General features: G+C 43.9%; 1 protein-coding gene across 6 annotated transcripts in view; it reads right to left on the bottom strand.

The window, feature by feature from the left end:
- LOC143745488 (ATP-binding cassette sub-family C member 2-like) overlaps positions 1–16,342 on the bottom strand; it is a 62,235-nt gene that overhangs the window by 5,324 nt on the left and 40,569 nt on the right. For 3 of the 6 annotated variants that reach the window (XM_077237614.1, XM_077237613.1, XM_077237612.1), the window contains 11 exons: positions 16,129–16,270; positions 15,784–15,883; positions 15,465–15,684; positions 13,976–14,130; positions 5,377–5,532; positions 5,035–5,234; positions 4,818–4,944; positions 4,642–4,743; positions 4,364–4,507; positions 2,656–2,814; positions 1,771–1,937 (listed from right to left, as the gene is read on the bottom strand). In XM_077237614.1, coding sequence (XP_077093729.1) covers positions 1,771–1,937; positions 2,656–2,814; positions 4,364–4,507; positions 4,642–4,743; positions 4,818–4,944; positions 5,035–5,234; positions 5,377–5,532; positions 13,976–14,130; positions 15,465–15,684; positions 15,784–15,883; positions 16,129–16,270 — 1,672 coding nt within the window. The remainder of the gene's footprint in view (positions 1–1,770; positions 1,938–2,655; positions 2,815–4,363; positions 4,508–4,641; positions 4,744–4,817; positions 4,945–5,034; positions 5,235–5,376; positions 5,533–13,975; positions 14,131–15,464; positions 15,685–15,783; positions 15,884–16,128; positions 16,271–16,342) is intronic. The other 3 variants (XM_077237616.1, XM_077237615.1, XM_077237617.1) reach the window with 2 other exon arrangements.

Raw genomic sequence — 16,342 nt, 5'->3', positions numbered from 1 at the left:
AGCAGGGCGCGGGGCTGGAGAGGGCTGTGGCGCCTTCCTGCGGCCTCCTCCGCGATGCGGCCCGGGTGAAGGCTGCTGCTGGGGCCGTGCGGGAGGGGAGGGAGCCACCGGAGGGCGCCCTCGGCAGCGAGCAGGCTGAGGCGTCTGTACCGACAGCTGGGTGGAGGCAGCAGCAGGCCGTCGGGGCAGAATATGTTTGATCGCCTCAGACTGCTTCTGTGCGGTTGAGAACTGCTGGGCAAAGTCCTCAACCGCTACGCCGAAGAGGCCGGCCTGGGATACGGGGGCGTCGAGCAGACGACGGGAAAGGCAGAGAAAGCTGACGAACGTACACGGGAGGTCAAGGGAGCCTTCCATGACTTCGCCAGTTCCTCATGCCCTTCCGGGAAGATTGGTATTAGGGTTGGCTGTGGCCGTGAGGCGGCAGCCGCACCCAAAAACCAGTCATCCAACCGCGAGCGCTCAGGGCAGGGTGGAGGGTTCCACTCAAGCCCGATGCTCGCGGCGGCCCGGGAGAGCATGGCCGTCCTCTCGGGATCTGATACGCGCAACGCTGGTACTCCAGAAGGAGGCAACGCAGCCGCATCGTCACTTCCAGATGACTCCTGCCCGCCTTGTGATGCCGCGATCGACATCGAGTCCTCCTCTGGAGCTCCGAATGAAACACGCGGGGCATCAGTAGATGGACCCGGTAGAATCACAGCAGAGCTCGCGGGTTGCAACACTGTAGAGGGGGGCGTGGTCCGAGGACGCATCGTCGGATTGTTCCACACCGTCGACCTCAAGTCACCCTGTCCACCAGCCGAAGTACCACCTCTCGTGGAGGGTGTAGATCGGGGTGTGGATGAGGGGACTCTCTCTCGAATGTGATCATTGAGTCTCGACCTTAGTGTTGTGATGGCCATGTTCCCACAGAAGGAACATGAGTCATCTACAAGCGCTGCTTTAGCGTGCTCTAAGCCCAAACACGCAAAGCAGCGATTGTGCCCATCAAAGGAAGACAGGAATCGACCGCACCCAGAAGAACACGGGCGAGACATCTTTAAAAAGACGTGCCACGTGCAGCTCTTTTAGAGAGGAAAAACTCATTGATGCTGAGGCAACCAGGGAGAAGCACACAGACTGGCAGATCACTGCTCAGATCGCAGGCAATGTGAAACTCGCTGGGTACCGCCGTCACACCAACACCGGAGAGTTCGCTCGTCTCGAAGAAGATGATGTCACAGAAAACTCAGGATTTGGCTTGTGGAAGTGAAGAGAAGCTCTTTGCTCCGAAGCGAAAACATGATATGCCTTTGCCGGCGTCTCTCCTTTTATACCCACGCGGTGGGGCGGAGATACGCTATGCAAATCTCGCAGACCCATGGCATTTCATCGCCATTGGCTCGTTTTATAATACACAAAGATGATTGGCTTTCTAGGCGAAACCCCCATTCGTCGTCATCCGACGTAACTCGGAGTGACTACGAAAGGGAACTCCCTTTTTCATGCTCAAACACCAACATTACACACTAAAATGTGCCTATCTATTATAGGATGCCCTGACCAAAGAAGATACACTATGAGAGGATTAGCTGTAGCTAACTCTCATTATTATTGTGCTACAATTCCTAAAATCTAAACAAACTGAAAAGTATCAGTATTACGATCAATCACCACAATTTTGAATTACCTGAAGATTTGAATTAGATTACTAATTTGAATTATGTACATTCAAAGCACGTGTGTTCAATGCATATGAACATGTTCCTGTTTATACAGCTCACGAACCTTAAGTTCTCTCCCCCCTCCGAGACCTCGTGCTGAAGTCCTGTCGGCAAACCCTGCACATAATCTTTCAGATGAGCCAACTCCAGAACGTTCCATATTTCCTCATCACTAAACATCAGGAAAGGGTCCAGGTTCATCCGCAGAGTTCCGGAGAAGAGAACTGGGTCCTAGAATAAAGCGTTCGTTTATTAGCATTGCAGGACAATCTCAGATGCTGCTTTCCAATAAATGTATTTGTTCATGATGCTTAGCATGTTTGTCACATATAAATACACATATCAATCCGATCGCTTTATTTAGCATTCATGTCTACATTACGTTTGGATTCACCAATCGGAATGATTTAATTCTGATTGAAACAAAAGGTGTGCATGTAAACGTAGATACAAGTGCAGTGAAACTTTGAGTAGACAGCAAATCGATTCGATTCAACAACAATTTTGCAAATTTAAGCCAAGATAACATTTATGAACAACAGCAGATATGATATTTTTGTAATGCTAATAAAGTACATTATGATAGATACTTTTATCGTTACATCTCCCTTCAATATTTCAGCTGTAAATTAATTATAAATGTTAGCTAGATTGTTTACTACCAGTTTATGCTGAAATATAAAAATAACGTTGTTTTTTTTAAAATGTCCATCACGTGTCATGATGTGTCACACAATATTTGTTTCACGCTTCAGAATTTAGGGAATTAAATTCAGAATACAGAATTAAGGCCCCCTTTCGTCAATAATTGTATCGCTTTAAACATATCTTTGATCACCAAAATGACATATTTAAAAAATATTTCCTTGAAAAAAAATCTTCATGCCTTAAAATATCTTGAATGTAACTCGACACCCTCATTCACAAACATGTTGTGTACTCAACGCACCTGTGGAATGATGGTAAGTCTACTCCTGAGGTCATGAAGCCCCAGGGTGGAGATGTCAATACCGTCGATGATGATTCGACCTTCACTAGCTTCAATGATGCGAAACAAACAGTTCGTCAGACTAGATTTGCCCGCACCAGTTCGACCAACAATGCCAATCTGGGAAAAGTAGGGAAACAGGAAAAAAATACCAAAGAATGTTATTAGAATGTTAATGTAATGTTAAAGAATGTTACCAACATTCTTTGAAATATCTTGTTTTGTGTTTAACAGAAGAAAGAATATCATACAGGTTTGGAACAACTTGAGGGTGAGTAAATTATGACAGAAATTTCATTTTTGGGTGAACTATCCCTTTAATTGTTTCATCTTGTGTTAAATTGTTTAATGTGCAACTGTTCACTGCAGATAAATTCTAGAGATGACAAACTGAGTTGCAGTTGCTTGACCTATTCTGAAACTCAGGGTACATTTACACAACAACGATATGCTTAAGATGGAGAAGTTTTTTCTTTGAGTTTTTCGCGTACAGACGATACCATTGTCAAAACGATCCCCATTTACTCGGATCCACGAAAACGACTAAAACGGCTGTATTCTGCTGCCAGGCCAGTAGATGGCGATGAAACACTATAGACTGAACACGTAATACGCTGTGCATGACGTCATCGTCTTCAGAGATTTGCGTTTTTGTTGTTTTGTTGGGGTGGTGATGGCGCAGTGGATAAGACACATGCCTTTGGTGTGAGAGACTCGGGTTCGAATCCACTGTGAGACACCAATGTGTCCCTGAGCAAGACACTTAACCCCTAGTTTCTCCAGAGGCGTGCGACCTCTTAAATATAGCAATTGTAAGTCGCTTTGGATAAAAGCGTCAGCTAAATGAATAAATGTAATGTAAAATGTTTACACAGAGACCGTTTTCAAAAACTGGGAGGGGGCATGTCCACTCATGATGAGGGAGGAGAGAGTGAACCAATCAGGAGTAGGGGGCATGTCCACTCATGATGTGGGGGAGAGTGAACCAATCAGGAGTAGAATGTCCACTCATGATGGGGAGGAGAGAGAGCCAATCAACAGTAGGGGGCGTTGTCCACTCATGATGAGGGGGGAGAGAGTGAACAAATCAGCAGTAGGGGGTGTGTCCACTCATGATGGGGGAGGAGATACAGAACCAATCAGCAGTAGGGGGAGTGTCCAATCATGATGGGGGACGAGAGAGAGTGAGCAAGAGGAGATTTAAAGAAAGACTGAGAGACCTAAGCGGGAAGGCCTGAAAAAAGACATCGAGGTTACGTTGTTTCTGTTCCATACATGATAACATTGGTTTGTGTACTGTATGTTCAGATTTTGTTCTTCCGTATTGTTCGTTCGCCATCTTTGCTTTTTTCACAAAGCATTATTTTGCTTCACTTCAGCTACGATAAAGAGACACTCTTTGGGGGTGGAGCAATGAAGGGAGAGGCGTGTTTGTTTGGGTTGATTTTAAAACAGTCAACAGTGTTTCTCAGAAATCGCTTACTTCACCTTTAACTTTGCATTTGAGTCATCGCTTCTTCCAAAAACACAACTGTGTCAAACACAACCAAGGTAGATACAGAACTAGAGCCCTTTAAGTCTTGTATAATAATGATCAGTGTATAATAACATTTATCACTCCACTTTGGCATTTTCAATATAAAAATATTAAGAATCTGATGTGTCTAACCTTCTCTGTGGTTTCAATGTCACATGTGATTCCATGGAGAATGAGCTCCAATTCAGGCCGGTATCGAACTTTGTAGTTTTCAAAGCGAATTTTCCCGGCGGAGGGCCAGTCGTCAGGAGGACGATTACTGGTGATCCACGGAGCCTGGAGACACAAATATTGTAGTTGTAGTATGTAGTTTTTGGCTCGTTTATAGTTCATAATGTTTGGGAGATTAAAAAAACAATATTAGGACATTAATCCAGGAACTGACACATGAAAATGATTTAATTCTCTACCTCGTTTTTGATCTCTGTGTATTCGCTCACTCTTTCCACAGCAACGATGTTGGTCTCCAATTCTGATGTCATTCTCACAAGCCAGTTCAAAGTTTGCGTCACCTAATAAGAAGCAGTGCTACTTAATGGCAATGTTGTTTGACTCACAAGCACCTCAAAATCAAAAAAAAAATTACATTTAAGGCGTATGAGATGGACAGTCCAACCAATCCACTATTCAAAGAGTCTCGAGAGATTACAGCAAACAACGCTGAGAAAAACACCACCAGATTCCCCAGGGACTCCAACCGCATGGCCAACCACCTGAAATCCAACAAGCAACATTAGATGCTTAAGGAGCAAACACAGATTTATCTCTTGACGAAAAGCTCAGTATATACTACCAATTCTGACCTATTAGAAACAATCCAAGGATAGACGCTTTTGAGATTCTGATCAATGGTGTCCTCATTTTGCTTTAGGAAACGCTGCTGATGCCCATACGCCCTTATCACAGAGAGGCCTGATACCGTTTCTCCAAAGTGAGAGTAAATGGGAGATCGAGACACAGAATCCAGTCGTCTGAGTTGCCTGGATGTAGCAACATAGAACCTCTGAAATACAGGAAGCGGGTTTAGACAATTTTTTTATTATTTTACTTAATATATGTGAGAAAAACATGTTGCCAAGTTTTTAAAAACCCAGTTTCCAAAGAATACAGTTTATTTGTTTTAGCATTACTGTTAGCTGTCTTACCTGCACAAAGTAGTAGATAACAGCCATTGGTACAACAACTGCAGTGAAGATTGGAGTAGCCAGACAGATGACAAACAAGGTCCCTAGAACTCCGAGAAGACAGAGAATCCAGGATCTGAAGGACATCGGGATCAACTCATCCACAGTAAAGATATCCTTAATATAAGCCAAATCGAAAAAGAATATTTCAGTTTAAGAACATCTGTACTTTAAGAACAGAAAGTACAGCCATCATAGGGGGAAAAAAATCTATTTAATATATATTTGGGGTTTTTATTAGATTTCGTCATTTTCATAGTCTTGGGGTGCGTTTACATTCCAATTAGATTGCTGTGTTTATATGAATAAAATACTTTTTGAGCATAGAAAATTAAATTTCCAACTTAAACTGTCCTAAATCTTGAATGCTTTGGAACACAGTTTGGTCTCTTTTTAAAGATGACACTTGTCAGATTATTGCTGAAGTAAAGTAAGTTTATTGATATGTAAAATACACAAAAATACTTTTTTAAATTTTATATTTAATAAATATTTTCCAAAACATGTTTAACTCTAAAACTGTGAGAACATCTAAATTAGCTGTGTTCCAATTTTGAGAAAAAATGCTCAAAAAAAAAATAGCTTTCAGTCAGATTTGGGCGCAGAACGTTTCTATTAGATTAGTTTGATTTTTAATGTGCTAATTTTTTACCATGAGGAGCACAAGTGTGACTATTTTTTTAGACCATTTACACTTCTTGAATCATGTCCATGATTTTTTTTCTGTGTGTGTGTGTGTGTGTGTGCTCACATAGAAAGAGTCAAAACCTTTACCAAATTTCATACCATTCTGAAAAAAAATCTAAAAAAACAAAATGTAAAATTTTTCAATCAAAAATGATCAAATTAAGTTTTTTTTTTTATTATCATTGAAGGTTCCATTTAACATCCACAGAATCCATTGTACAAAATAATTCAATTGTACAAAAGGTTCTTTCTAGGGCTGAGAAAAGATTAATTGCGATTAATCGCATCCAAAATAAAAGTTTGTGTTTACATAATATATGTGTGTGCACTGTGTATAATTATTTTGTATATATAAATAAACACACATGCATGTATACATATAAGAAAAAAAATATATTTATATATAAAAAATGTATATTTATATATAATATAAATTATAAATAAATATATACAGTATATACATGCAAATATTTCTTAAATGCATGTGTGTGTATTTATATATATACAAAATAATTATACACAGTGCACACACATATATTATGTAAACACAAACTTTTATTTTGGATGCGATAAATCACGATTAATCTTTTCCCAGCCCTAGTTCTTTCAATTATTCATGTTCTTCGCACTAAGAAATAATGGTTCTTTCAAAGGGGTCATGGACTGAGAATTCAAATTTTCCATGATCTTTTGACAGTTGAGAGTTTCTTATACTATAAAAAAATACCCTGTAAGTTTCAAAACTCAAAACTTCCTTGTTATTCCAAAAACTGCTTTAATTGAAACCAAGGCCAGAAAACGACAGGATCTCAAAAGTGGAGATTTGTGACGTCACAGGGCAGTGAAAGACCGCCTTCATAGAAGAATATCAACGCCTACGTCTACATCCCCTCGTCTTTGGCCCTGCCCACTGGAGCGTTAGTGAAGAGTGACATGAGAACGAGAAAAGATCGACACAGGATCAATCCCATTACCTTCCAAACGATCCTAATGCTAGGATAGTGGGGTTTTCTCAACAATGTGAATGTCTCAGCATTGCATTATTTGTTTGTATTCACTACATTTCACTGTGGATTATTTGGTAAATTTCGGCACAGGCTTTGCAAACAGACTTTTACAATATGGATCTGCCAGCAACACCACAAACATGCACAAACAAGTAATCGTGTTTATTCTAATGCCTGATCTGTGATCAGTGATTTCTGATGTATCAAATATCATGTATTCAAGTTCAGACAGATTATCTCTCAAAATCGTTCAATACTGTTTATGCATTAGTAAATCAAGCCAGTGACTAAACAATCAACTTCACATTGTTTCTCTTAGTAGGTGTAACAGTGTGACTCTGTGTTTCCCCCTTTTTTCTAGTATTTTGGTTTAGTCCTGTTCAGTTTTCCCGCTCCTCGTTTGACTCCAGTTATTTCACCTGTGTTTAGTTAATTATCTTCATCTGTGTCACCTGTCTCCTATTCATTATACTCAACAGTCTCTGTATTTGTGACCCGTCACAGAAACCAGGGACACAAGTCGGCAGCACAACTTTCGAGCAAAATGAGAAAGAAGAGTTTTTTTTCAAAATTGGTGATTTTCAATTTTTTGGAGAATCTGTTAATTGAAATCACGAAGAAGCCTCTCCATGTTTGAGATAGCAGTATTGGTATATTTAAAAGCTTACATTTTGAGGTTGAAATCGGCTTGTTTTCGGAGATTCTAGCATGCAGTAGGGGCGTGGCGTGTCATTGTCTGTGTGTATTTCCATACTGAATAACCCGGCGCTTTTGCCCCCGCCCTCCAAGTCAACCACATGGCTACTTATTATGCTGTGCTCTGGCCAGCTCTCTCTGATATCAAAATTCAATGAAGATGGATGCCGCAAAGATTGTCGCAGACGAGATGAACCGTCTGGCAGTTACACCGAAAATGTTTTCGCCGCACTTCGTGGGCTCGGGAAACTGAACCGGAGGTATGGGCGCAGCGCGCTCGCCCTCAGTGCTTCAATACGGCGGCTCGGCTCGCTGACAGCGGTGGCTGGCTGTTTCATATGTGACGGAGAATCGAAATAGAGGATGCAGTTAAGACCTTTGCTGCTGCGATGAAGGCCTGCCGTGCGTGTTTCTGAAATGTAAGTTAAGCTTCATTTGCTCTTTAGTCGTTATTTAAGATGCTGAACCTGCTGATGATATAATGTGCTTGCGGACATTTCATTTGTGTGTGTATACGCACATAAGAAAGTGGTGTAAAGAGATTTGCAACAGTAATTTGAGGAGGTGAAATGTGATTATTTGGAAAATTGCAGAAATGACTGCTTAAAGAAAAATGCCAGCAGGCATTTGCCTCCTACATAAACTTTAATATTGTTGACATTTTGGGCACACGAGCGTTGCGTACTATTTGCGCTATATGTAGGCCTATGGCTTATTGGTCTTTGTTTGTTGTTGTTGGTTTTGCGTTATATGTATATGGCATATTGGTCTTTGTGTGTTGTTGCTGGTTTTGCGTTATACTGTATGTATATGGCATATTGGCCTTTGTGTGTTGTTGCTGGTTTTGCGTTATATGCAGGCTATATGGCATATTGGTCTTTGTGTGTTGTTGCTGGTTTTGCGTTATATGTATATGGCATATTGGTCTTTATGTGTTGTTGCTGGTTTCGCGTTATATGCAGGCTATATGGCATTATTGGTCTTTGTGTGTTGTTGCTGGTACGTTGCAAATAGAGGGGCAGCACAATTGTTTTTCGCCTAGTGCGGCAGAAGTGCACTCATTCGAAGTGTAAAAAAAGCTGTAAAGCACATGGAGGAGCTTTACAGGGGGTATGGCTTATCTAAATGAGATGTAAATGAGCCCTATTGTCACCCCCAGCAGCAGAGACAGGTGAGAACTGCACAATCTTTAGCTCGTTTTCTCCTCTTTGAGCTTTTTTAAGTGCCTACTTTAAAATGGCCACAACTTCTCCAAATATTATCAGATTTCCACATGTTACACATCGTTGGAAAGCTTGGATATTACACTCTCAGAATCTATGAATAACTCAAAATGCCCCAGAACCGACTTGTGTCCCTAGTTTCCGTGACTGGTCACATTTAGTTTCTCTCAGTTCTTTCAGTCTAGTTCCGTTCTTGTTTGTATTAAGATGTGTGTTGTGACTCCTGAGTTTTGTTTAATTAAAATCCTGTTTCCTGTTCGTCATCGTCTTCCTAGAGTTTCCTAGTAAACCACGTTACCTAACAGAAGAACGGACCCAATTGCTGCGCTACGAATCCCATCGATCTCCTCCTCACCATCCCCCAAAATCATCGCCCCATCGAGGACTATATTGAGGAATTCCTCCACCTCGCCCAACAGGTGTCCTGGAAAAAGGGAGCCCTCAAGCACTCCCTTTGGATTGGTCTGGACAATCCACTCTTTGGGCAAGTCCCAGCTACTGCCACCTTGTGTTCCTTGAGGGAATACATAGCCAACATCCTGTGGGTGAGTAGATCATCCTACACCGTCGAGGAAGTAGTTCCCGATCTCCCTTCTGTCCGGGTCTTTAATAGACTTCGTTTCAGAGCCTTCACCGCTGGTCCCGTCCAGCACAGAGCCTTCACCGCTGGTGCCGTCCAGCCCAGAGCCTTCACCGCTGGTGCCGTCCATCCCAGAGCCCTCACCGCTGGTCCCGTCCAGCCCAGAGCCCTCACCGCTGGTCCCGTCCAGCCCAGAGCCCTCACCGCTGGTCCCGTCCAGCCCAGAGCCTTCACCACTGGTGCCGTCCAGCCCAGAGCCTTCACCGCTGGTGCCGTCCAGCCCAGAGCCCTCACCGCTGGTCCCGTCCAGCCAAGAGCCTTCACCGCTGGTGCCGTCCAGCGAAGAGCCTTCACCGCTGGTGCCGTCCAGCCCAGAGCCTTCACCGCTGGTCCCGTCCAGCCCAGAGCCTTCGCCGCTGGTCCCATTCAGAGCCGAGCCTTCATCGCTGGTCCCGTCGAGCCCCGTGCCATCGCATCTGGCCTCGTCCATCCCAGATCCCTCACTGCTGGTCGCGTCCAGCCCAGCGCCCTTACCGCTTTTCCCGTCCAGCCCAGCGCCCTCACGCTCTCGGAAACGGAGGAGGAGGACGAGGACTTCCTGCGTCCCACAGTGCCCGGAGGTCATTCCTAAACCCGTCTCCGCCATTGCCGCCCTAAGGGTCTTCTCCGCCATGGCCTCCTTCACAGCCTGCTCCGCCCTGGCCTCCTTCACAGCCTGCTCCATCATGGCCTCCTTCACAGCCCTCCTCAGCCTCCAGGGCGCCCGCCCCCCTACCCCATTGATGTTATACGGCGTACTGTAACAGTGTGACTCTGTGTTTTCCCCTTTTTTCTAGTATTTTGGTTTAGTCCTGTTCAGTTTTCCCGCTCCTCGTTTGTCTCCAGTTGTTTCACCTGTGTTTAGTTAATTATCTTCATCCGTGTCACCTGTCTCCTATTCATTATACTCATCAGTCTCTGTATTTAGTTTTCCTCAGTTCTTTCAGTCTTGGTCCATTCTCGTTTGTATTAAGACGTGTGTTGTGACTCCTGAGTTTTGTTTAATTAAAATCCTCTTTCCTGTTCCTCATCGTCTTCCTAGAGATTCCTAGTAAACCACGTTACATAACAGAAGAACGGACCCAATTGCTGCACTACGAATCCCATCGATCTCCTCCTCACCATCCCCCCAAATCATCGCCCCATCGAGGACTATATTGAGGAATTCCTCCACCTCGCCCAACAGGTGTCCTGGAAAAAGGGAGCCCTCAAGCACTCCCTTTGGATTGGTCTGGACGATCCACTCTTTGGGCAAGTCCCAGCTACTGCCACCTTCTGTTCCTTGAGGGAATACATAGCCAACATCCTGTGGGTGAGTAGATCGTCCTACACCGTCGAGGAAGTAGTTCCCGATCTCCCTTCTGTCCGGGTCTCCCCTCTGCGTCCAAAGTCTCGTTCCGCCGAGACCACACTTCCTGGATCTCGACCCGCCGAGGTCGCCCCTCCTAAAACCTCCGTTCAGATCGTCGTCCCGGACCCAAAGGGAATTGATTTAATAGACTTCGTTTTAGAGCCTTCACCGCTGGTCCCGTCCAGCACAGAGCCTTCACCGCTGGTGCCGTCCAGCCCAGAGCCTTCACCGCTGGTGCCGTCCAGCCCAGAGCCCTCACCGCTGGTCCCGTCCAGCCCAGAGCCTTCACCGCAGGTGCCGTCCAGCCCAGAGCCTTCACCGCTGGTGCCGTCCAGCCCAGAGCCCTCACCGCTGGTCCCGTCCAGCCAAGAGCCTTCACCGCTGGTGCCGTCCAGCGAAGAGCCTTCACCGCTGGTGCCGTCCAGCCCAGAGCCTTCACCGCTGGTCCCGTCCAGCCCAGAGCCTTCGCCGCTGGTCCCATTCAGAGCCGAGCCTTCATCGCTGGTCCTGTCCAGCCCCGTGCCCTCGCCTCTGGCCTCGTCCATCCCAGATCCCTCACTGCTGGTCCCGTCCAGCCCAGCGCCCTTACCGCTGGTCCCGTCCTGCCCAGCGCCCTCACGCTCTCGGAAACGGAGGAGGAGGACGAGGACTTCCTGCGTCCCACAGTGCCCGGAGGTCATTCCTAAACCCGTCTCCGCCATTGCCGCCGTAAGGGTCTTCTCCGCCATGGCCGCCCAAAGGGTCCTATCCGCCATTGCCACCGTAAGGGTCTTCTCCGCCATGGCCACCCAAAGGGTCCTATCCGCCATGGCCTCCTTCACAGCCTGCTCCGCCCTGGCCTACTTCACAGCCTGCTCCACCATGGCCTGCTTCACAGCCCTCCTCAGCCTCCAGGGCGCCCGCCCCCCTACCCCATTGATGTTATACGGCGTACTGTAACAGTGTGACTCTGTGTTTCCCCCTTTTTTCTAGTATTTTGGTTTAGTCCTGTTCAGTTTTCCCGCTCCTCGTTTGTCTCCAGTTGTTTCACCTGTGTTTAGTTAATTATCTTCATCCGTGTCACCTGTCTCCTATTCATTATACTCATCAGTCTCTGTATTTAGTTTTCCTCAGTTCTTTCAGTCTTGGTCCATTCTCGTTTGTATTAAGACGTGTGTTGTGACTCCTGAGTTTTGTTTAATTAAAATCCTGTTTCCTGTTCCTCATCGTCTTCCTAGTGATTCCTGTTAAACCACGTTACCTAACATTAGGATGGAAATAATCTTATTTGAACTGTGATTAAATTATATACAGAAAGCAATCAAAGAACGCTTCCTTTCCAATCTCCCAAGCTGTCAATCACACAGCGCGAGTTTTTCTGGACACTTGCCAAAACTCGTTATGAAATCAATGACGCTGTTACAGTGCAAAACGAAGCTCTTACTGTATTGACATGTCTTAATTCACGAAATCAACAGATTGTCTGTCCTCTGCTCAATGCTCATCACTGCTGCCTTTCATGTGATGGGAATAGATATAAATATTTGTGTAGTACTTTTCACGATTCGTTAATCTCGATAGCTGTAAAAGTAAAAACGTAGTAAAAGATTTCCAGAGAGTTCCACTTGTAATACTAGCTATTTCACCTGCAACGCTGTCAGCCAATCACAGCAGTGGGTGTTTACACTGAAGTATCTCAGCCAATCACAGCAGTGGGCGTTTACACTGAAGTATCTCAGCCAATCACAGCAGTGGGCGTTTACACTGAAGTCTTACAGCCAATCACAGCAGTGGGCGTTTACACTGAAGTATCTCAGCCAATCACAGCAGTGGGCGTTTACACTGAAGTATCTCAGCCAATTACAGCAGTGGGCGTTTACACTGAAGTCTCACAGCCAATCAAAGCAGTAGGGGTTTACACTGAAGTATCTCAGCCAATCACAGCAGTGGGTGTTTACACTGATGTCTCACAGCCAATCACAGCAGTGCGCGTTTATACTGAAGTCTATCAGCCAATCACAGCAGTGGACGTTTACACTGAAGTCTTACAGCCAATCACAGCAGTGGGCGTTTACACTGAAGTATCTCAGCCAATCACAGTAGTGGGTGTTTACACTGATGTCTCACAGCCAATCACAGCAGTGGGCGTTTACACTGAAGTCTCTCAGCCATTCACAGCAGTAGGCGTTTACACTGAAGTCTCACAGCCAATCACAGCAGTGGGCGTTTACCCTGAAGTCTCACAGCCAATCAAAGCAGTAGGGGTTTACACTGAAGTATCTCAGCCAATCACAGCAGTGGGTGTTTACACTGATGTCTCACAGCCAATCACAGCAGTGCGCGTTTATACTGAAGTCTATCAGCCAATCACAGCAGTGGACGTTTACACTGAAGTCTCACAGCCAATCACAGCAGTGGGCGTTTATACTGAAGTCTCACAGCCAATCACAGCAGTGGGCGTTGACACTGAAGTCTCACAGCCAATCACAGCAGTGGGCGTTTACACTGAAGTCTCACAGCCAATCCCAGTAGTGGGTATTTACACTGATGTCTCACAGCCAATCACAGCAGTGGGCGTTTACAATGAAGTCTCACAACCAATCACAGCAGTGGGTATTTACACTAAAGTCTCTTAGCCAATCACAGCAGTGGGCGTTTAGACTGAAGTCTCACACATACAAGCCTCTTCAAACAGAGTGTTCAAATCAGAGGCTAAAATCAGGCTTGGAAAAAATGCCTTTTATTTTTAAATGATGACCCTTTTAAGAACTGATCACTGAAAGGTTCTTTGTGGAACCAAAAATGCTTCATCTTTGGCATCTTAAACACCCTTTTGGAACCATTATTTTTGAGAGTGTATAGAATGTTAATGAGCTTGTCTCTGGTCTCAATACAGACCCACTAATTATAAAACTCAGTGCAATTTGTAAATCTTTGTTTTGGCTTTATAGCAAACAAACAAAATTGTGTTCAGTGTTAAAAGTGGGCCCATATATACCTTAGCAAAACGATTGACTACTCGTCCTGAAGGTGTGGTATCAAAGAACACCATGGGTACTTTCAGAATATTAGACAGCAGATTTGTGTGTAGAGTCCTGGACGCACAAATGGATCCATCAGCTAGGAGTATAGTGCCTAAAAACACCAGAAATCCTGGCAGAGAAAAACATAACGTCAAGTCATAAAGGATCATTCATGTACTTCTTCCACCGTTTTTTTCTCTGGGAAACAAAAGACTTAAACTCTCCATGTCATCACTAAGAGATAAAACTATACAAGACCTATTTTCCTACATCAGATCACTCTCTATGGTCTATGGTCACTCTCTAAACTGAGAATAGCTTTGATGATGATGCCAATATGACTTGCCTTCACTTATCATGTTCTACACCGTGGCTGTGACCCACAATTGTATTATTATGCTTTTGATCATTTAATATGTAGATCATCATGACCAACAAGTATATAATCTACTTTATGTAATACAATATGTAATTGTTAACTAAATTTGGGTAACTTTTATTCTTACTATAAAATTCATGACCAAATGATATCCCTGTGATAGACTGTCCATCTCTCCAAGCGGGTTTTCTTCAGCCGAGACACTCAGACCAAGATAACAGGGGAACATTATGGCACATTCTCCCAAAGTTATGAACAAATGTTCTTCTAGTAATGTTAAAGGGACGCTTTTTTAATGTTACTAATTGTTTCAGAGAACATTCAAATGTAAAGTTCACATAATGTCTGAAAAATTATGGGGGTGTCTGTAGCGCCACCATGACAAAAGTGCTGTGGTTTGTTTTACCTACAGCCACCAAACTCTGTACACAAATTGTTCTCATCGAGCCAGAAAACTTTTTAAATTACAATAATTCGCTCCGAGCAACAGGAAGTCAGCCATTTTGAATTGAATGTGAATTTTTTCGTTCATGGGGATTCATGCGATTCTCACATACATTGGAGATGCTAATTGCGAACAGATTTTGGATATCTCAAACATTGTTGTCAAAATGTAAACAGGAAAAGTCTCATCTTTTCTAAGTTCTTTATCTGATTTAGAGCAAACTGGGGATGTGTGTTTGGCAATTGAGGCTGATCACATGGATATGACTATTGTGGTTCATGGTCACAGCGCCATGCAAAGTTGCAAAGCTCATAGTCTTGCACAAAGGGATTTATTCTGTCGAACAGAGAACCAGAGAACACTGATCCAGGCCAATCACAATGCACTAGGTCAGCTGGCCAATCAGAGCACGCTGAGCATTTCAGAAGGCGGGGTTTTGTAGAAATCAGCTAGTTTCAGACAGACTGGGAATAGAGGTCTCCAATAATGTAAAGTATGTAAAACAATTATGTTTTTTGAACAAAAACATGTTAACCTATTCTAGTACACCCAAAATAATGAACTAGCCTCTTTAAATCACAAAAATATCATTTTTCATTTTGTATGTAAAAGTATTTATTTAACCTCTTTCTGCTCAAACCTTGTGCAATTCCAAGGGCTCCAAAGACACCTATTCTCGTGTCTCTAATATTATTCGGGTAGGTTGTGTTGAAATAATTTTCGGCATCATTAGTCCAGTCACTGAGCCACAGATTTTGACCAATGATGGCCACATTCTGGATGAAGTAGATGAGGAAACTCCAGGTGACACAACACCATCCCATCGCCCTCAGATACTGAAGATACACTGAGAACTTCACCTGTACATGGATCAAAAAAATAATTTGCACAATTACTGAGGGGGAAAAAAGATGACAAAACATTGAGAGTCAAAATAGCTTTTAGTTCCTATTATGTACCCTTCCAGTCTCCATTGTCTCTTTCTCAATCAGTCGTTGTCCTTTCTTATCGCCGGAGTCTTTTTTACTTCGAAGAGAGCTGTTCTTCCTTACTCTCACACTAAAGACAAAAAATATGAATATAAATCTTGGTGAACACAAAACTGCACTCTTGCAATGAAGTCTGTTATCGCATTTCAGTTGAATTTGTGAAGATCATGATGACTATAGAGTGCATTAGTGCAATGGAAATGACTATACTTGCTCAAGTGGGGCAACATTCAGTTTATCTGTGTGAAATAGTGCATGTCTAGAATACAATCTTTTGTTGTTCTGACATGTTTCTCGATGGTGTGTTTGGTTTACCTTCCGTTTCGTTGAGAGTGACGCAGGCTGTTTTCTCTCTTCAGTGTGTTTGAGACGATGTCCTCTGGAGAGCCGTCGGCCTGAGGCTCTATACCCGCCGGCAGGGTTTCGATCTCTTCATAGTCGGACCCCTGAGCTGCTGCTGTTTGACCACACAATTACAATCAGTCGCATCCTTTATGTGCATAAAGACTTGTGCACATGTGTTTTGATG

The sequence above is a fragment of the Siphateles boraxobius genome, unplaced genomic scaffold (assembly GCF_051911475.1).
Source record: "Siphateles boraxobius isolate OS27281-9 unplaced genomic scaffold, OSU_SipBor_1 204, whole genome shotgun sequence".
Taxonomy (NCBI): Eukaryota; Metazoa; Chordata; class Actinopteri; order Cypriniformes; family Leuciscidae; genus Siphateles; species Siphateles boraxobius.
This window is presented reverse-complemented; position numbering and strand designations above follow the sequence as displayed.